At 44.4% G+C, this 21,616-nt stretch overlaps 1 protein-coding gene across 1 annotated transcript in view; it reads left to right on the top strand.

Moving 5' to 3' along the window:
• The window catches only part of CFAP43 (cilia and flagella associated protein 43), a 254,521-nt gene that overhangs the window by 100,545 nt on the left and 132,360 nt on the right, over positions 1-21,616 (top strand). Inside the window, exons 13-17 of the mRNA XM_030202783.1 lie at positions 332-484; positions 5,170-5,339; positions 7,505-7,651; positions 11,853-11,983; positions 17,820-17,973. Of these exons, the coding sequence (XP_030058643.1) occupies positions 332-484; positions 5,170-5,339; positions 7,505-7,651; positions 11,853-11,983; positions 17,820-17,973 (755 nt within the window). The remainder of the gene's footprint in view (positions 1-331; positions 485-5,169; positions 5,340-7,504; positions 7,652-11,852; positions 11,984-17,819; positions 17,974-21,616) is intronic.

Consider the following 21,616-nt stretch of genomic DNA (forward strand, 5'->3'; position numbering starts at 1 on the left):
CGATTATAGAACTGCCCCCTCTTTTTCCTTCAACAGACTAAATTAGTTTCCTTGTGGCAACTTAATTGAAAGTACAAGAAGGCTTTTCATCTTTAAAGTATTGGTCCTTTTTTGTAGTTCTTTTACATATCCTTGCCAACAAAAGAATTTCTAGAAAAATCTAGGCAGGGATATTTAGAAAAGAAAGAAATATGTCATGTTTCTTTTATCTGTTTTAGGTTTACTTCAGTTATGAACTACCTGGTATAGTCAGTAGAAAGAGGCTCCCAGTGACTGTCACTTAGAAATATTAAATATTCTCCCTTCCTGTTTGATGTCCTTACTTTTTCAGTGGTAAGTGGGAAAATTCAGAACTTGTCAACACTATATGATGTGGAGACACAGCAGATCAGGGTGATGGTGCTCGTCTGCCCAGGAGATGCCAGAAAGAAGACTGGAGGAACAAGATTGGAATTGTTTACTCTAACTTTAGAGATGTTATCAGGTAAAAATAAAAGTCACATTAGATAGTTTTCATGATTTATATACCCACTTTCTTTTATATGACTGGTGATCTTAGAGCTATTAAACTCTTCTGCAAGAAGATTACTTTTTACAAAGTAAGAACATGTGATGGGAAATAAGAGCAGTTAGTAAATGGATTTTTGTTTTATTTATGCTTTTGTGTGCTTGTTTTTCTCCTAACAACACTTCATGCAAATTTCATGGCCACATTGAGATTATCTGTTAATGCCCACTGCCCAGGGCAGTATCCCTAGTAAATTATTTCAGAAATACTTTAAAAATTGTGACGTTGCTGAATCAGCAATACTCAGTGTTGTTGTTGTTTTTACTGTCAGTTTGTGCATACCGAACCTAACTACCTACTGCTAACATTCCTTTTCCTATTGTCAAATAATGCCCATTTGATTTAGTATAATTATTGATTATTTGCTCTTCCAAACCAATTTAACCAAAGTGATTGAACTGCTATGGATTTACAGCCTGTTTCACTGACACAGACTACCCAATAATTACCGTGGATTCTTTTGGATTCGTATCAAGTAAATAAGACCTTTATTAGAGGAGCTAAATTCTACAATGATGAAGGTATATACAATGGTTAGCACATATACAATGATTAGCTCTATACACACAATGATTAGCTAAACAATCATTACATCACTGGTCTCTACATCTAAGCAACCCAAAGAGTTCTTAGACCAGGAAAAGAAGCAATAATACATACATGACTGGTCCTTAAATCATCCAGGCTCGTAACATCAGCTGGGGGGGGGCCCATTCCACAGCGAGAGCCAGGAGCTTCTTAGATCAGGAACAGATCCTCTGCGCAGCACGTACGTTGCTCACAGATGAGCTCCCACTCTGCTGTGACAATCCCTCCCTTTTTATTAGGCTCTGAGCTCATGTTCAGAGCTAGGAAAATTACAGAATGCTTCTCTGTTTAGGACTGTGGGAACGTGGTCACATGCTTTCCCAAGTCCAGGTGGCCAAGCTGGGCCCGGAAAAACAAGTGCCATCCTCCCCTTCACATACCAAATTAGTTAGAGCTGTGCCTTATCTTCTGCATTCCAACTTATTTTCATACAATCAAAGTTACAATGATTTTTAAAGAGAATTACTTCTAATCAACAATACAAACCCCGAGTGCACTGGTCGTTCAAGAGAGAGATGAAAAACAATCTTTAAAATTCACTTCCATTACAGTGATGTACAACATAAAATGCATCAACAGAATTACTAGAAAAAAAATAATATGCATTAAAAAACAACTAATGTAACAAATCACAAACAGTAATAATACAGCATAGAACATAAAATAATAAATAATAAGGAGATCATCAGAAGCAGGCTGTTGTCAGGGTCCTAGGCCAGGAAACTCTAAGTAATCTGCTTAAGGCCAGGAACCAGGCTAAATTGGATTTTGAGAAGAGGGGGTTTGTGACACCAACCGTGGTGACATTTGAAGCTCTATGGGACACTATTAGCATCATGCATTTGTCTTTGGTGGTTTCAACTGAGCAGAATACTAAGGATATAGTTATTATTTCTGAAGCGGTTTTGGCTGGGCTTGATGGACCTTTTGGTCTTTCCCAGTATGGCAATACTTATGGCTCAGGCACAGGTAACTGGCCAGCAGCTCTCTGATTTGGATGCTTTGAAGTCTAGAGTACAGACTGGAAAATTTTGAAGTGGCCTTTGTTAAAGATAGGAATTTCACACAGACGGTTGGATTACCTGGAGAACCAGCCCAGGAAACTTAATTTGAGCCTCCTTAACTTCCTTAAGTCTCCTCTTGTTTTGCCATTGGACATTCTAAAGTTAGCTCTGGAATCACTGCCTCTAATTACCACAGCCCAGTATATTCCAGGAGGTAGGAGATAGGATACTCCCGAAGCATGGGCTCAGGGTGAAGATGATATGAATTTGACATCCGTTCTGGATTCGTCTTTAGAAGTAATTACACAGAGAACTATGATTGTAGTGACTTTTGCCTTGGAACCATTAGGTGTTTACTTGACTCATATAAATCATAATAAGTAGGGCTGCATTTCAGTTAAAATGTTTAATCATGATTAATCGTGATATTAAAATGTTTACTCATGATTAATCGCACAATGTAAGTTGGGCCATAGCCAGCTGTTCATGAGGGGGCACAGGGATGGACTGGGGGTTCACATTTCCTCTCCTTCCCCCCCCCCCCGCCCACATTAGATATCATACCTTTGCTGGTAGGGATGCCAAAGCCAGTCGAAGAAATCCACTGCTAAAGTGTCCCCCTTCCTCCATGTGCTGCCTTAGGAATGAGGATGTCAGCAGAGTACCTCCAGCCGCTGATGCCAGCACTCCCCAAGCATTCTTAGTTCATGCACAAACTGAGCATGCTTAGGGAGTGCAAGCATTGGTGGATAGGGGCATCCCACTGATTTCCTCGCTCCTGAGGCAGTACAAGGAGGGAAGGGGGTGACTCAGGAAGTGGATTTTGTCAGCTGGCGGGGCCTCAGCTACCCCATGAATCATTGAGCAGGGACTGTAGCTTTGGGGGGAGGCATTCACCCAGTCTCTCCCTGTGCCTCCCTATGTATCTCTGTGCACCCCTGTGCCTTCACTCATTCTCTCGCCATGCACCCCTGTGCCTTCACTCATTCTCTCTCTCACTCTCTCTCCCTCTCTGTGCACCCCTGTGCCTTCTCCCATTCTCTCTCCCTGAGCCCCCTGTGCCTTCATCCATTATCTCTCTCTCTCAAATATGCCTCCTTTCTCACATTTTTCCTCAAATCCCACGCCCTCCCGCATTCTCCCTCACTCACACACCCACCATCTCTCCCAGACCGTTTCGGTGGTGACGGCTCTCCCCTCCCCTCAGTTTACCTCATCAGTTGTCTTTCAGTAAATCTTCACCCTGCAGTGGCTGGCAGCTTACTAAAATGCTGCCTTAGCCTGCAATGGGCCTTTCCTTCTGACCCAGCGCCCCTTTCTGAAAATAGGAAGTTGCATTAGAAGGGGGCAGGACAGGTCAGAAGGAAAGGCCCGGTACAGGTTGAGGCAGCATTTCAATAAGCTGCTGGCTGCTTCAGGGTGATGATTTACTGCAAGACAACTAACAAGGTAAACCGGGAGGGGAGGGGAGAGCCACCAGCGGTCTGGGAGGGGAGCAAGTGATACTGGACTGGGCATGTTGGTGGGGGGGGGGGGGAGAGAGAGAGAGGGCGGTTAAGCATTGGTCATAATTAATTTCTTTAATCGCGATTAATGATTGGCTCATTAATCGCAGTGTTAATCTACATTAACGTGCAACCCTAATAATAAGATAAATAATTTTAAAAAGTATATAAATCATAGTATTCTATAATTTACACATGGTGCTCTGTGCAAACTCTGTCTCCACCTGCAAAGTATGCACCATTGAAAACTGGTGTGTGTTTACTTATACCTAGGCAGCTCCTTACAGAGTTACCCCCAGTATGTGCAATTTGAAAATTGTCCTCATAATGTACTAGTTTACTCTGCAGATTTTGTTCTTTTCTCTTTAATGTTTTTATGACCAGTGAACATGCAATGATACTTTCACGATATCCTGCGTTGCTCTTCTTGCAGGTCCTGGTGTACAATGATTAAGATATGTGACCATCTCTGGGAAAGGTGACTAAAGTTTCGGATCCAAGAATGGGTGATTTTTCATGTCATGGGTTCATAAACAGTCTGAAAAAGTTAAATGTATAAACTTTGTGTCACAAAACACCTAGCCATCCGCCTGTGGCAACCCCACGGCCACTTAGAGGGGTCTATCCCCAGCACAGCTCCCTCCCACTGACTGGGTCACAACTGCCTCTGGGCGAGTCTCCCGCTCTCAAATTATCCCCAGTGATTTCTAGGTTACTGGAGGCCACACTTTCAGTGGTCCCACAGTTCCAAGAAAGTATTCACAGAACTAACACACAAACCACCAGGATTCTTAAGCAGTCCAGACAAGCAGAGTCGATAAACTGAAAATTGTTTATTGTGAAAAATGAACAGAAAAGGTGCAATCAGCAAAACAATAACAGGTAACTGAAATAGGGATCAATTGTAACACTAGCTAAACATTTGAATACTGTCTAAATAGTACCTGGGAAGATCAGGACATAAAGCTGCTCACTGGCTAAGACTGGAGGCAAAACCAGTAACTCCTGGGTAACTTCAAACTCCAGGCCAATCAGAGCCCAGAACAACAACATTTGAAAATAGCTGGCCACATCACTGCAGGCACTTCCTTTTATCTCTGTTTAACTAAAGAAGGAAAGGTCAGTTCTCTATAACAGCTTTAAGCATACACATACATATACGCCATCTGCTGGCCAAACTAGAGAAATACATTGCAGGAAAATATTGAAACAATTATCTAAGGCTTAAAAACCCACTGTTTTGTCACATTTTTAAACTTTTTTATTTTTATACATAAATGGATGGGGGTTGGATTGTGGCATTACAAATTGTTTGCTCTAACAGAATTCATTAAAACCTCATTTTTTTTGTTTCTGTTAATCTTACTCACCTTTTCCCAGAGATGGCCACTTAAAGTTTTCACTATTCTGCTTTTAATTGAATCATTTTCTGATAAGAAATTTCAACCTTTTGTATAACCCTCATAGAATCTGTTTTCTTGATTGTCTCCTCCCAATATACCAGACCCTACCAAATATACAGATGGAAAAGGGCTGCTACAGGAAGATAGCATTCTGAAACACTATTATGATCTGGATAGCTGCCTTTCTTGTGCAGTTCTGGGACCTGACATTCAAACAGTGTATGGCTATTGCAGCTCTATACCTTTTATATCTAACTATACACTCCAACAGGTAATTTTTCTGATCTCCTTACTGTAAGTCAAACTAGCATTTCAGTACAGCTAGCTAAAAGGAGGCTGTTTTGAAACATACACTAGTGGGGATAAAATAGTACTGTGTAGTGCTATGTACTTATACAAGGTAAAAAAAAGATATACTTGGATATTCAACCCTGGTAGCTGGGCAGATCCACGCATAAACACATGGATCTGCAAAGGGGGTGTAATGGTGGTATGGGTGTGGGCATATCAGGGACGTTTCTTTAAAATGCGTGTATTATAGAATAATGCAGCTCCGTGCCCAACTTGCGCACCAGGATTTACACCTGATTTCAGTTGGTGTAACTCCTCACGCCGAAAGCTGAGCACAGATACCGGTTCTACACACTTTTCTATAAAGGCTGCCCATCTTAGAATACCTGTTATAGAATACCATTCAGTGCTGATTTTTTTCTGTGCTGAATATTTGAGTGCCATTTACTGAATCCAGCCCATAATGCCTGGTCCAGGTGGGTGCAAGGTATCTGGCTGGCAGATGCTGCAACCCAGATTACTTGCTTTAAATATTGACTCCATTGTCTTTTGTACCTTGGGGGGGGGTTTATTTTTGGGACCTTAGCTCTTTCATGTGCTCTATAGCCTCTGGAAGAACAAAACTCCTGAATGGACTGAGGGCTAGATGCATCAACCAAATGTAAAAAATTCAAAAACGTTAAACTCCCTAACGAATTTGAAAAAACGAAGCATGCACCAAAAAAACAAGTCGCACATGTTCGGTGCGGTATTGAAAAGTACAATGTATCAAAAGATTTGTAATCTCCGTCGGTAATCGGCCCCTAAATCATGCACAGAGCAGCCAAGCGTTATGCTGGCTGCTCTGCACATGCCACAAACATCAGAACAACAATAAAAAAAAAAAAACCCACAAACACGTGGCTCCCCGCTTCCCCCTGCATCACTACAAAAGTAAACATACCTCAAAAAAGGATCGGGAGGGGGCAAAGGCGCTCGTCAGAAGCGTCCTTTATGGACGGCCTTGTCCCCTCCTCCGAGATCGCCGCTGTTCCCGCTTCCGCCCTTTACTAAATTAAAAACTGAAAATAAAAATCTAAACTTTTGCAGCGCCGGGCCCCCCTCCCTTCCTGTCTCGATCTTCTTTTCCCAACACTGCTCCGCCTCCCGCCATCCTCCGCCCCTTGCCCCGCCCCCTGAGTTTGTTGCCACCATTCCCTCCCTCCAACGGACCCCCCCCCCTCCGCTTTACCGGCCGTGCAGCGCCTCTCACCTGTGTGTGAAGGCGCTACACGGGATGAAACAACGGATCGTCGATCGCTCCTGCCTCCACCGACGTTTTCTTCCTGTGCCCGCCCTCCTCTGACGTAAGTTACCTACGTAGGAAACTTACGTCAGAGGAGGGCGGGCACAGAAAGAAGGAGATAGACGTTGGTGGAGGCAGAAGCGATCGACGATCCGTTGTGTCATCCCGTGCAGCGCCTTCATTCCAAGCCTTCTTGAGCATTATTTGGAAAGGCAGGCTAAAACTCCAGTGTTATTATTAGCAATACACCTTTTACTGGGAAAACAGAAAAGGATTGACTAAACAGAAATTACATCTTAGCAGGACACCTCACATTGGTCACACACAGAGAACACAGAAAAAACCTCACTAAAGACAGAATAAATTATAAATAGAAATGTATGAGAAAAACTGAACTTTTATCTACTCCAGCTTCACCCCTATAGGATAGGAAGGAAGGAGAAAACAAGCGGCTGCATTAGAGAGCAAAGTATCTCTTTGGCTTAGAACTATACTGAGTTGCACCCTGTGTGACTCACTCACAGGTGACCTCCTTGCCCGCTTTCTTCGCCACTGCCAAGGAAAGGAGATGGTGGGCAGGGAACAATTTTTGTGCCCCTCCATATTTGCACCCTGTGCCAGGACAAATTGTATCTGGTAAGTGGGAAAATATGTACCGAACGTTAGTGAGTTTGCAAAAGGTTAGCCAAACGAACTCTTTAAATATCCATCTCTCTGTGTCTGTAGAAAAAAAAACCCTTAGCAAATCAGGCTTAAAGGGATTAAATAGAGGGTTAAGATGACAGCATTAATACATCTTGAGGCAGTAAGTCTTTCAACATCTCTACTGTAATTTTTTTTATTTCCCAACTTTTGTGTAGGAATATGTTGGAGATGTACTGTTTTCTGAGAACAAAGTACGAGGAAATCAGCTTACACCAGGATTCTTGCACATTTCTCCCCACCACAAATGGCTGGCAACAGTAGCTCGAGATGGAATTCTGTGTCTCTTTGATTCCTCTGATATGGTAAGTTGCCCTCACAAAGGAGAGCAAAGGTAAACTAAGAGCTTTATGATCAGATAAGTATGCAAAATGACAAATGTAACTGGCCAAAAAAATGGAAGAGAAGGTATGATTCTTAAGATAATTGGACTTTACCAGTTAAAGCAGCTATACTAGCCAAAATAACTGAATTAAGCAAAATCGTTACAAATCATAACTATTCTCACTTCTCATTCTGAATTTTATTCCAGTCAGGAAGAAATGTCAGTGTTAAAATAGCTGAAAGATCCAGCAGCATAGGCTCTCCTCCATTATAAATATAGTAGCAAGTTGAAGTACTACAGCATTATGCTCATCCTTGCCAATGTTGATGTTATGCTACTGTAGACACCTAGATTCTCCAAGGACAATCAGGACAACTACATTACCACATATGGGTGACGTCATATGGGAGCCCAACACAGATGGTTCCCAGCATTCTGGATCATTCTGAAGCCTTTAGCAGCACTGTACCATGCATGTGTGGATGCCTTCCCACCCAGCGTAAGCGTGTGGGACCAGCAGTCTTCTATTTTCCATGGAGCAGAGCAGTCGCATTTTTCAACTTTCCTCAGCGTGGGGTTTTTGCTTGCCTGCCTCTTTCCTTGGTACGCAGGACATTCTTCTTTTATTTTTTTTTCCTTTAATTTCCGTTCCTTCTTATTTTGATTAGAATTTTTCGGCCTGTGTAAGTTTCCTTTGTTTGTCCACGGCTCCTTTGACCCTCTTAAGACTGATCACCTGGCTAGGTTCAATTTTTCTTAAGAAAAAATTAAGCTGTTTGATTTTGCTTCGGCTATTTTTGCCCCATTGTTCCTTAAAACTCTCAGTGGTTTTAAAAAGTGTTTGCAATGTGGCAAGATCATCTCTGTGACTAACCCTCAGAATTAGTGCTTTCTGTGCCGAGGATCTGACCATGAAGCCTCTAATTGTGTACTTTGTTCTAAAATTCAGAAAAGAACACAAAAGTGTCACAAGGCTCAGCACAAGAAACTTTTTATCGTTTCTAAGTCTGGTCCATCAACATCGGCATTGGCGTCATCAGTCTCCAAGGCTGGTGGAGCTGCATCAGACACTGGTGGTGCACTGGCATTGAGGAAGTCTACACTTGCCTTGACTTTGGGCACCAGTAGGGCCCTGTCAGACTGAGCAGCATTAGACCCGACACAGAGGACACCCCAGGATTCGACATTGTCTTCATTGGCACTGAGGAATTACGATGCCATGCATCAAATTAAAGTAAAGGAGCACCAACATCAGACCTCTTCAAAGCACAGTGCCAGGAGCTCCAGGGCATTGGCACTGTTAGTACCCGAGAAGCATTGGCACTGAGAGGACTGCTGCCCCTCCGTGGAGTCAGTACCAGTTTCCTCGATGCTGTGATCAGCCTTCCAATTCAGCTCCATCATCTTCGCAGATTGTCCCCGCACTGACACTGGCACTGCCTTTACTGATGCCTGCCCCTGAGGAGAGGCGCTGGGACCTCGCAGGAGGAGTTGGAGCAGATCTTAGCTCAGTGTGACACCGAGACCTTGAGGGCGTTGATGCCAGCCATGCCTCCACCCCAGCCAATCCTGGAGACCTATTCTCTGTTCCGCACCCATTTATCGGCATTAGTGCCTCAGTGGGTGCCAGTGTTGGCATCTGAAGAGGCGATGCTCTTCTCCAGCCCATGAGGGGAGGAAGCTCCCTCTTTGGAGTCTAGATGTGAGTCCAGTAGATTGAGGTGGACACAGATTCAGCCTTCTCATGAGGGATATTTTGCTGAACCTGATTTGGACCATTCTTGACCGTCTGAGACTGAACCAGAATAGTTCTTGTAGGAGTGCTCCTTTGGTCTGTCTTCAGACCCTTCCCCACCTCAAAAAACAAGAAAGTCTCTGCCAGAGGAGCCCTCCTTTGTCAGTTTTTGAGAGACATGGCTAAGGACATCCCATTTGATTTGGAGGTTGAGGATAAGCCCAAGGCCGAGATGTTGAATTTCCTTGACTATGAGGACCCCCCCCCCTCCCCAAAGCAGCAACTTCCGCACACTTCTATGGGAGTCACATCCGCTCTCAAAGGGCCAAGAGTTTGAGAACCCATGCCTTCGTGGGACGAGATGCTAGAACTCTGGAGTCTTTTGGGAGGAAAGTTTTCCAGGGCTCTATTCTTGTGTCGTGCATACAGTCCTATCAGCTGTTCATGAGCATCCATATGTGGGACTTGGTGCACAATGTAGCGAAGTTCATGGACAATCTGCTTCCAGAGAAGGCCACGGAACTTCATGAGCTAGTAGCGAAGCAGAAGGAGTGTCAAAAGCACTAGGCCTGGGCAACCCATGGTGCTTTTGATGTAGCATCCAGAATCTCCACTTTAGGTATTGGCATGTGGAGACTTGCCTGACTGTGTGTTTCAGCTCTAGAGGAAAAACTGGCAGATGTCTCTTGCCAAGGTGATAACCTTTTTGGGGATACAGTGGAGGAGGTTGCTGATCTCATCAAGAAGAGAACTGATACTATGAAGTCCTTCTCTTGGACCACTCCTTCTGCAGCCTCCACTTCTTGGACTACTTCTTCAGCCTCTACTTCTTGGAGGTTCTCGGGTGGCAGCCAGAGGAGATCCTACTTCTATCAAAGATGTAGGTATGCTCCTTTGGCCTTCCAATTATTTGAGTGTCCTAGTTTGCAACTGAGATTTTCCGATATTAAAAAATGAAAATAAACCCAGGCAACAAAAAATGAAAAGTAAACCCACATTTCTCCTTTCTCTACCATAAGGGTTTTTTTTTTCTGCAAGCCTTCCAAAACTTCTGTCTGGGGTCTATTTTATGGAAGAGAACTTTTTTTGTTGTTGTTGTTGTTTAGGTTTAGTTTTACTTTTTATACCCCTAGAAAGTCTCTTTCTTAATTTATGTAGCAGCCATTTTCTTTCTTTCTTTCTTTCTTTCTTTCTTTCTTTCTTTCTTTCTTTCTTACTACTGTTAACCACTTCTTTCCTTCTACAGGGTATCTTCTGCCTCTTCTGCTCTCCATGTGGAGCTCCAAGGGGAAACTCCTTCTGCTACTCAACTGAAGCATTTAGGGAACCCCAGCCCCTGGTTCAAAGATGTTCTATTAACATGACCTGTTGTGCAGGGAGTGTAGCTGCACAGGGTACAAGGAAGACGGTGTCCAAAAATCACTCTCCGTCCATTGTCTCCCCTGCGGTGACCACAGTGCAGTGGTCAGGGCAGGGGCATTAGAGGACATGTCATACAGGGTGTAATTCTGCCTCAGGATGCTCCTTGCTCTGTGTCAAAAAGTTTGCTCAGTTGCGGTATAGAGACGAATCACAAGACTGTTTTTTCATAATCTAAAATACATTTTGAACATTGCCCGAAGAAAATGGCCTCCTTCTCCTCTGGTATTCATGTTTACCTGTTCTGTCTGTTCACTCATGCAATGCTGCAACCAACAAGTGGGCAGAAGGAGAATTAAGAGGAGAGGCAGAGGACAGAAATAATAAGAGCCTGGTGCCTACCTTCTTAACTTTCAAGTACATTTAAATGCAACTTCCTTTTTTGGCTCAGGTTGGTTTCTTTTGTTTGTGGTGCATTAAGTTTGGCATTGAAACTTAAAGCACTGCTTCTTTGGTAGGAACTACACTTACAATGAATAGAAACATAGACATAGAAACATGATGGCAGATAAGGGCCAAAAGGCTGTCCCACTCTTTCTTAAATTCTGACCCAGTCCTCATCTCCAGGACCCCCGCCAGGAGGCCAGTCCACACATCCACCACCCTTTCCGTGAAATAGTATTTTTCTTAGATTCCTCCTAAGTCTATTTCCTCTGAACTTCATCGTATGCCTCCTTATTCCACAGTTTTCCTTCATTTGAAAAAGGCTCACCTCCTATACATTAACGCAACTGAGGTATTTCAATGTCTCTATCATGTCCCCTCTCTTCCAGCATATGCCTGTTGAGGTCCCTAAGCCTGGCCCTATATGTTTTATGACTGAGACCACTTACCAATCTTCTAGCTACTAGTTTTAATAGCACTTTCAGTTTTCTATTTCAGTGAAATTTGGATAAAGTGTACAACCACAACGAATAATATCTATCAGAAGTTATTCCTCTTTTTCTTTATCTGGAGAGCAAAACACTGTGTAAACCATGAAGTATGGTCCAGTGTTTGTAACGTTGATATGGTTTTTATTTTTCAGGCAAGGTTTGCTCAGGTACAGTGCCATTCATACCGCACTGGAGGAATCAGGTCACTGGCCTTTTCACTAGATGGAAAAACTGTAGTCACTACTGGCATGGAGGATGGTGTGCTAGTGTGTCTACAATGGAAGTAAGTAATACAATAAAACAATGGCCGATGTTGCTGATGGACTGTGCACTCTGAAATCTTGATAATTCCAAGAGTTAGCTTCTTGTAAACCTAACTGCCAAATTCTGTATAGGTCCCCCAAAGTTGAGCATGCAAATTTGGGCATGGATCCCAGATATGCACGTAAACTAATTAGCTAATTAGCCATCAAGAAAATGACCTTCCCGGTCAAGTACTTCAGATGGCAGGAATTCAGTGGCTCAAAAGGAGCTTTCATCAGCTGGGTGAGAACAACATTGAGATCCCATGACAATGATGGAGGTTTGACAGGGGGCTTTGACAAAAGCAAACCTCTCATGAAGCGAACAACTAGAAGCTGTACAGAAATGGGCTTACCTTCTACACGTTGATGATAAGCACTAATTGCACTAAGCATAGGAGCCAACTTTTCAAAATGATTGGGGGGTGCTGAAATTTTTTTTTTTACAGGTGATGCATTCCCCCTCCCTCCTCCCCCTCCCCCTCCCCTCTGCGTTCCAGGCCCCTCCGAGTTCCAGTCCTTCCCTCCCTCCATTCGAGTTCCAGGCCCCCCTCTCTCCCTCCCTCCCCTCGAGTTCCAGGGCCCCCCTTCCTCCAACTTCCAGGGTTCTCCCCTCCTTCCAACTTCCAGGGTCCTCCTCTCTCCCTCTGAGTTCCAGGGTCCCGTCCCTCTGAGTTCCAGGGTCCTCCCCCTCCCTCCGACTTCCAGGGTCCTCCCTCTCTCCGAGTTCCAGGGTCCTTCCTCCCCCTCCCTCCGACTTCCAGGGTCCTCCCCCCTCCTCCCTCCGAATTCCAGGGTCTCCCCCCCCTCTGAGTTCCAGGGTCCTCCCCCCTCCTCCCTCTGAGTTCCAGGGAACTCCCCCCCTCCCTCTGAGTGCCAGGGTCCTCCCCCTCCCTCCCTCCGAGTTCCAGGGTCCTCCCCCCTCTGAGTTCCAGTGTCCCCCTCCCTCCGAGTTCCAGGGTCCTCCCTCCCTCCGAGTTCCAGGGTCCCCCTCCTCCTCCTCCTCCCCCTCCCTCCCCCCTCCCTCCAAATTTTAAAAGTCATCTTACCTTGTTGGGGTTACGCCGGCAGCAGCAGTGAAAAGCGTGGAGGCTCAGCGCTTCAGCCCTTCCCTTCTCTCAGCTCTGGTCCCGCCCTTGCGGAAACAGGAAATGAAGGTGGGACCAGAGCTGAGAGAGGGGAAGGGCTGAAGCGCCAAGCCTGCATGCTTTTCACTGCTGCTGCTGGCATAACCCCGACGAGGTAAGATGACTTTTAAAATTCGGAGGGAGGGGGGAGGAGGAGGACCCTGGAACTCGGAGGGAGGGGGAGGTGACCCCCTGGAACTCGGAGGGAGGGGGCCCCCTGGAACTCAGACGGAGGGGGAGGGGTCCCCCTGGAACTCGGAGGGAGGGAACCCTGGAACTTGGAGGGAGGGAGGGACTTTTATCATTCTGGGCTGGTGAAGGGAACTTCCGGTGGGTGAAATATTGGGGGTGCTCGAGCACCCACGGAGTCGGCACCTATGGCACTAAGGTGAATTTTTATGGAGTTGGTATTTTATTTATTTTTATTTGTTACATTTGTATCCCACATTTTTCTGCATATTAGTAGGCTAAATGTGGCTTACAAAGTTCCGGAGAGGTGAATACAGACTCTGGTGGACAAATACAGAGTAGAAGTGCAATTCATTAGAATTGGTGTGGATTGTTCCATGCAGTTTGCACGAATGAGACCATGTGGAAAGGGATTGAGTGTTGTCCATTATTTAGTTTAATTGTTGTGTTTCATTATTCGATGTTTATGTCGACTCTAACAAGTGTAGAAGATATTCAAGCAGGTTCTGTGTAGGGCACGTAAAGGGGATCTAGGGCCTTGCTCTCACACCAGACAGCAAACCTCCTCCATTTAAAAGAGTAACACCTCTTAGTGAAATCTTTCCTGGAAGCCCGCAAGACTGGGGAGACACCCTCTGAAAGACCCAAGGAAGCAAATTCTAGGCTGTCAACATCCAAGCTGTGAGAGCCAGAGACTGGAGGTTGGAATGTAGAAGTGACCCCTTGTTCTGTGTGATGAGGGTCGGAAAACACTCCAATCTCCATGGTTCTTTGGAGGATAATTCCAGCAGAAGAGGGAATCTTCTGCGGCCAAAACGGCACAATCAGAATCATGGTTCCGCCGTCTTGTTTGATTTTCAACAAAGTTTTTCCCACTAGAGGTATTGGAGAATATGCATACAGAAGACCTGTCCCCCAATTGAGGAGGAAGGCATCTGACGCTAGTCTGTTGTGCCTGAAGCCTGGAACAGGACTGAGGGACCTTGTGATTGATCTGAGTGGCAAAAAGTTTCACCAAGGGGGTGCCCCACGCTCAGAAGATCTTGCAGACTATGCCTATATTGAGAGACCACTCGTGAGGCCAGGGTATTGTTTTTGCCTGCCAGATAAGTGGCTCAAAGGAACATGCCACGTTGGGGAGCCCAATGCCACATCCGGACAGCCTCCTGACACAGAGGGTGTGATATGGTGCCCCCCTGCTTGTTGTTGTAATTCATTGCAACCTGATTGTCTTTTTGAATGAGAACAATTTGGTGAGAAAGCCAACCTCTGAAAGCCTTTAGAGCGTTCCAGATCGCTCAAAGTTCCAGGAGGTTGATCTGAAGATTTGTTTCCTGGAAGGACCAAGCTCCTTGACTGTGAAGCCCATCTATATGAGCTCCCCATCCTAGGAGAGATGTATCCATCATCAGCACTTTTTGTAGCTGAGGAATTTGTAATGGAAGTTCCAGAGTCAAATTGGATCGGATTGTCCACCACTGAAGAGAGCATACAAGCTCTGGGGACACATGAATGACATTTTCAAGACTCCTTGTGGCTTGATACCACTGAGAAGCCAGGGTCCATTAAGCTTATCTCATGTGAAGAAATGTCATGTGTGTAACGTACATTGTGGAAGCCATGTAGCCCAACAATCTCAATGTCTGCCGAGCTGTGACCTGCTGAGAGGCATGAACCTTGGACATGAGTGAGAAAAGATTGTGCCCTCTCGTCTCTGTGTGTAAAGCAGGGCTCCTATGAACTCCAATTGCTGGTCAGAGTTAGAGATTGGACTTGGAGTAGTTTAAAATGAACCCTAGTAGCTTGAGCTCCCAAATAGTCATCTTCATGGACTCCTGAGCACCCTTCTCCAAGGTGCTCTTCACCAGCCACTCGTCAAGATACAGGAACATATGGACTCCCAGTCTGCGTAGCAATGCTGCAGCTTCTGCTAGATAGTTGGTAAAGATGCTGAGGCAACATGTGGTACTGAAAGTGATGTGCTCCCAGCCGAAATTGAAGCTACTTCCGGTGAAATGGAAGTATTGGGATGTGAGTATATGCATGAAGCCTTTAGAAAGTTCAACCAGCTTTTTGTTCGTTTGATCCCAATAAACCTGGTACTGCTGTCGCTAAGCACGCACTGTTTAGGTGAGCAGATTATACCTCTTTGTTATGCCAGGCAGGCCTGACTATGGAAGGACAGTCACAATGTTAGAGCCATGGAAGCATACCTTAAGTCAATCTCAATGGAAGAGATCAGTGAGGCTCTGACATGTTTTTCTGTCCACACATTTACATCCCATTAGTGGTTTGATGGGGACTCTCAACATACAGTAAGCTTGGTCAATTTGTCCTCAGGAATTACTGTGTGGTTTAGAATTCAACTCTTTCCTTTTAGACCTTCAATTTTTCATAGTGGCAACAATTCCATTAAAAAATATGTATATTCAGTACTGCTATATGGATAGGTGGCAGCATTGAATATACATATAATGTGATCACTGTCACTTGCTGTATATGTAGCAGTATTCAGCCACTGTATGTATAGGTAACTGGTTTAATTTAGGACTTTTTGTAGGCCTCAATTAAATCATTTAGCTATATGTAGAGTGGATGAATATTTCCACTCTACATCTAGTTTGTCATTCTGTCAGTACTCCTCCCTAACTCTTCCTAGCACTATCATGATAATGCCATGTCTCTTAGAGGGATTTTCACTGGCACTATCTAGACCCCTGATGGCGAACCTATGACACGCGTGTCAGTACTGACACGCGTAGCCATTTTCGGTGACACGCGGCCGCATGTGGCCGCATACAGAGAAGCAGCGGCGTTCCCCGGGGTGGATCGCCGATGCGCCCCCCCCCAGGTGCAGCGCGACCTCCCCCGGCGCATGTTTACCCGCTGGGGGGTGCCGTGTGCGCTCCTATTGGCTCCCTCCGAGTCCTCCACTTGTTCCCTCCCTGCTGCTCCCTCTGCCCCAGCTCCTGCACGGCCGTTAGGGGATCTTTGACCTCACTTCCGGCCGGCGGAGCAGAGAGCAGCGGAATGCCGTGGGGGACGCATCTCTGGGGGCCCTGTGATCGCCATTACCACATAACCACAGCAACCATCATCCAATCTACTGTTCTGGGGTGTCGTGGATTTCTAATTGACCATCATTACTGAGATAGGTGAGGGGGAGGCTGGGAGTGGCGAGGGCATGTGCTATGGGTGCCGTTTCCCGCCATTAGGCGTGCCAAAATAAGAGATAAAGAGATCAGTGTTCAAAAGGGTTTAACTGGACAGGAGAGGCTCCTGCCTGGTTTAACCCTGCTGAATGAGCCAGCAGCACGTAACTGGTTAGTGCTGCTGAATATCACCACTAACCGGACATACCCTAACTGGATAGGTTAAGGGCAGGCTGGGGGCAGAGAAGGTGGATTTTCAGTCCGCTAACCAACTAAGGGGGTCTCTTACTAAGGTGTGCTAGCATTTTTAGCTCATGCTAAAAATCAGCTGGTGCTAAATGCTATGACACCCATTATATTCCTATGGATGTGTCAGCATTTAGTGCCAGCTGATTTTTAGCGCAAGCTAAAAGTTCTAGCTCACCTTTAGAAAAAGACCCTCTTAGTAACCAAATAAAGTTAGGACAGCAAAACAGCTGTCCTAACTTTATGTGGCGAAGTAAACAGGCACCAGTCTGAATAAGGGCTGGAGCCTGGTTTACATCTAGGTCGGCGGACGTACTCGAATATTTGGTGTCCTCAACATGTAATATCTGGGGTTAGTTCAACCCACGTCTGGAAGTGGCTTGCAAGCCACTTACTATCACAGGCTGAATATCGATCCTAAATTAGATAATGCATAATCTGAGAGCTAAAATTCATGTTTCTGCCCTATCCTCTTTATATTTAAATCTGTTTATTAGCATTCAAGATTTAAGACAAGAATCAACAACAGAACAAATAAAATCAGGTGTACATGAGGCAACACACACATCAACAACATAAACCCAAAAGGGACCTTGTTTCTTATAGCCCCGCACTAAAAGCTCATTGCCTCTACCATGGACAACTTTACTCAACTTGGCAAGATAGCGCATCCTTTGTAGTGACCCCCTTAATTCTCTATTCCAACATTTTTATAGCGGACGCTTCATTGCCAACACTTTACAAACTAGAATAGCTTCTTAGAGTTCACACAGACATAAAGAACATGAATGCGCTTGCATCTGTAGAACAGCAAAACAATTGTCTTATCATCAAGAAATTGTTACAAGTTTTTATATTCCTCCCCTCCCCCAACCCCTTCCCCCCACCCCCACCCCATATCTCAGAGACATCACAGTTGTAAGTAACAATAATTAATTGCCCTATTCTCTTTATAATAGCCTCAAATACGTAGAATTGCAATGGATTCTGCCCTTCTAAAAATGCATACCTTACCACTCCCTACATTGATACAGTCTGATGTAAGCTTGGATAACGCCACTTGTTCTTGGTTCTGAGAAAATCTAAAATATTTTGCTTCTCAGTTTTTTAGAAAAAGACAGGCTGAACCCAGCTAGTGAATATGGTCGGTCTTTAACATCTCTGCTGAAAGACACCATTTCCAAAGAAGACACAGTTCTGCAGCAGATGCCCATATGGACTTTAGAAGGCACATTGGCTACAGAAAAGGAAGCAGAGGTTTCAATTTTTCTACTTTAGCTTTTTGAACATTTTGAAAGTTATGCTACTCAATTTACTGCTGGGAGAGAGTTTTTTTTTAACTGACATATATTCTTGTACACAGCATATTATAATGCTGATAAGTAATATAGGGTTTAGTAAGAATTTTTGGCCTGCAATTGTAATTTTTTTTTTTTTTTTGGGGGGGGGGGGGGGGGTGGTATTTGTTTTTTGTTCCCTATATTCCAAATAATTTACTCCATAATGTGGACTTGTGATAGTTGATTGATGAGTTTGTATTTTGTTTTTTCGTCCTTAATGTGTTATTCCTATCTTTTCGGAGAGACCTAAAAGAGAAATAAATTTGTTTTAAATGAACTAAGAATTAGGGGGAGTCTTTTACGTAGGCATGCTAGCATTTTTAGCGCACGTTAAAAATAGTTGCGCGCTAAAGATGCCAATATATTCCTATGGGCGTCTTTAGCGATTATCGCGCACCTATTTTTAACGCGCACTAAAAACGCCAGCGCACCTACGTAAAAGATCCCTAGAACCTTGGGCATAACTTGCCCAAATCTCTGGTTAGAACTGTTTAAGACTGAAAGATATTTGCTGCCTTCAACAAATAAAAAATACCCTTAAAAAGAACTAATGAATAGGGGTATGTGTTTCTGAACTTTAACATAACATGGGGTTGCATTGTGTTTAAGGACTACTCACACAAGGAACTGTAGATCTGGAGGGTTGGGTAACTTCAAAAAATACTCCTTTAATATAAAGAAAAATAAAGGAAGATTAAGATCAGATGAAAATTGTCTTGCATATTGTATATCACTTTATTATCATATACTACAAGTGAGGGGCCTTTCATCTCAAGGGGGAGTGAAAAACATCTTAATGTTGAAATTTCCAAGTTAAATTTTGTTACAGTAGTTTGGTTATAAAATATTGTCCCAATACCGCATCATATTAATATACCTATAATGTGGTTGATATGATGGCAAATTTCCAACCAGTGTTTAAGTATGAATGACTACAACCTGCACAGAGTGGTGGGTGCATCTTTACCTTGTTGGGCAGACTGAATGGACTGTGCAGATCTTTATCTGCTGTCATTTACTGTGTTACTGTGTATTACAGCAAGAGAAACTTATGAGTCGATATTCAAAGCGATTTAAGTGGCCAGGAGAGGCTTCTGTGAGGCTATCCATTTGACTGGTTAATGCCGCTGAATATCAACACTGACCCCTAAAGGCATAGCTGGCTATTTTGTGGGCGTTCAAAGGGCAGAGGTGGCACTTATACAATTGCCTAACTTAAGCAACCAAATCAGACCACATAAAACTCAGTTCTATCTTTATCTGGGTTCATGTGGAGGGGAATAATCGAACGGCGCCAGTGAAATAGATTGCCGGCGATGTATTTTGGCTGCGCCACAAACAGCTGGCCGAATCGTATTATCGAAAAAGATGGCCAGCCATCTTTTTTTTCGATAATACGGTTTGGCCTGGCCAAATGCCAGAGTTCGCCGGGTTTGAGATGGCCGATTTTGTTTTTCAGCGATAATGGAAAAAAGTTCCAGCCATCTCAACCCCGGCAAAATCCAAGGCATTTGCTCATGGGAGGAGCCAGCATTTGTAGTGCACTGGTCCCCCTGACATGCCAGGACACCAACCGGGCACCCTAGGGGGCACTTCTAAAAATTAAAAAATATATATACAAATAGCTCCCAGGTGCATAGCTCCCTTAACTTGGGTGCTGAGCTCCCCAAATCCCCTCCCAAACCCACTCCCCACAACTGTACCCCATTACCATAGCCCTTATGGGTGAAGGGGGGCACCTACATGTGGGTACAGTGGGTTTTGGGGGGGTTTGGAGGGCTCAACACTTAGCACCACAAGTGTAACAGGTGGGGGGGGGGGGGGGATGGACCTGGGTCTGACTGCCTGAAGTGCACTGCACCCATTAAAAACTGCTCCAGGGACTTGCATACTGCTGTCAGGGAGCTGGGTATGACATTTGAGGCTGGCATAAAAGGTTTTTATTTTTATTTTTTTAGTGTGGGAGGGGGTTGGTGACCACTGGGGGAGTATGGGGAGGTCATCCCCCATTTCCTCCAGTGGTAATCTGGTGAGTTGGAGCACCTTTTTGAGGCTTGGTCGTGAAAATAAAAGGACCAAGTAAGCCCAGCGAAATACTGATTAACGCCGCCTTTTTTTTTTCCATTATCCGCGAAAGCCGGCCATCTGGTAGCCACGCCCATGCCCGCCCATGTCCCGCCTTTGCTACCGACACACCCCCTTGAACTTTTGCCGGCTCGGCGACGGGAAAGCGGCGATGGTGTCCAAAATGCAGCTTTTGATTATACCGATTTCACAGCTTTTGAGAGATTGCCGGCCATCTCCCGATTTATGTCGGAAGATTCCCGGCAATCACTTTCGAAAATAAGCCTGATAGGCAGTTAAATGCTGAATATCACACTTAATCGTATAAGAGATAGCCAGCCACACAAATCCGGATAGTTAGTGCTGCTGCCTGGATATGACTCAGCATTGAATATTGGGGCATAAAACTGGCAGTAGCTAAAAAAAAAACGCTCATCGCTGCCGGCTTCATATTTACCCCTTAGAGGGTTATTTTAAAAGGAAAAACCATGTTTTATATATGCAGAAATGGCCCTTTAAAAAAATTGCCCAGAGTAAATGCTGTTAAATTTATGCACACACAACCAGTACACACATATGTTTATCCAACCTGGGCAAAAGAATTCTTGCTGGTGAGCCTGGGATGGGATCTGGACTTATGCAGATACTTTATCAAAGAAGCAGGTATGCATGCAAATAAATTGGAAAAATTGTATGGGAGTCATTTTCAAAGCCAAATTATGTGCATACTTTTCCTTACAAAATGGGAGTAACTTATGTACACAAGTTCAGTAGCCTGTTATAAATGTATCCTCCCTATTAGAAAAATCAGGATTAAAAAAACTGTGTGGAAGTAGCAGTTGCCTAAAGTAGAAGCTCTTCCTGTAAGTATATTCATTTGTGAGGCAGCTGCTCGGTTTAGCAAAAGCACCTGTGAAATTGGGCAAATCAGTTTTAGGGGGTCGTTCTAGGAGTGGGGTAGGGTGCAAATGGACTATCCAGCAAAGCCCTAATGTCTGTAGAAGGTACAAGCAGAATATTTATTTTTAGATTATTATTAGATGCCTCACCCCATGCGTGGAATAATCTCCCTGAGCCCATACGCCAGGCCCCTTCCCTGCCCATCTTCAAATCCCTGCTAAAAGCACATCTCTTCAATGTCGCCTTTGGCACCTAACCACTACTCAAGAAATCTAGACAACCCCAACTTGTCATTTTGTCCTTTAGATTGTAAGCTCCTTTGAGCAGGGACTGCCCCTTTTTTGTTAAATTGTAAAGCGCTGCGTAACCCTAGTAGCGCTATAGAAATGTCAAGTAGTAGTAGTAGTTCACATTATGGATATTGTTGTTCAGCAACGCCTGAATATTATATTCTGTTTTGTTCCCATCGGTCTGATTATAATTGTAGTGAACTGAGTCTCCTGTAATTTATTCTTGATTTCCTTGTCATTAGTTAATACATCATTTGCTGTTGAAAACAAGTTTGGCATTTTCTTTTCTGGACCAGGAAACGTAAC

Source organism: Microcaecilia unicolor, chromosome 5 (genome assembly GCF_901765095.1).
Source record: "Microcaecilia unicolor chromosome 5, aMicUni1.1, whole genome shotgun sequence".
NCBI lineage: Eukaryota > Metazoa > Chordata > Amphibia > Gymnophiona > Siphonopidae > Microcaecilia > Microcaecilia unicolor.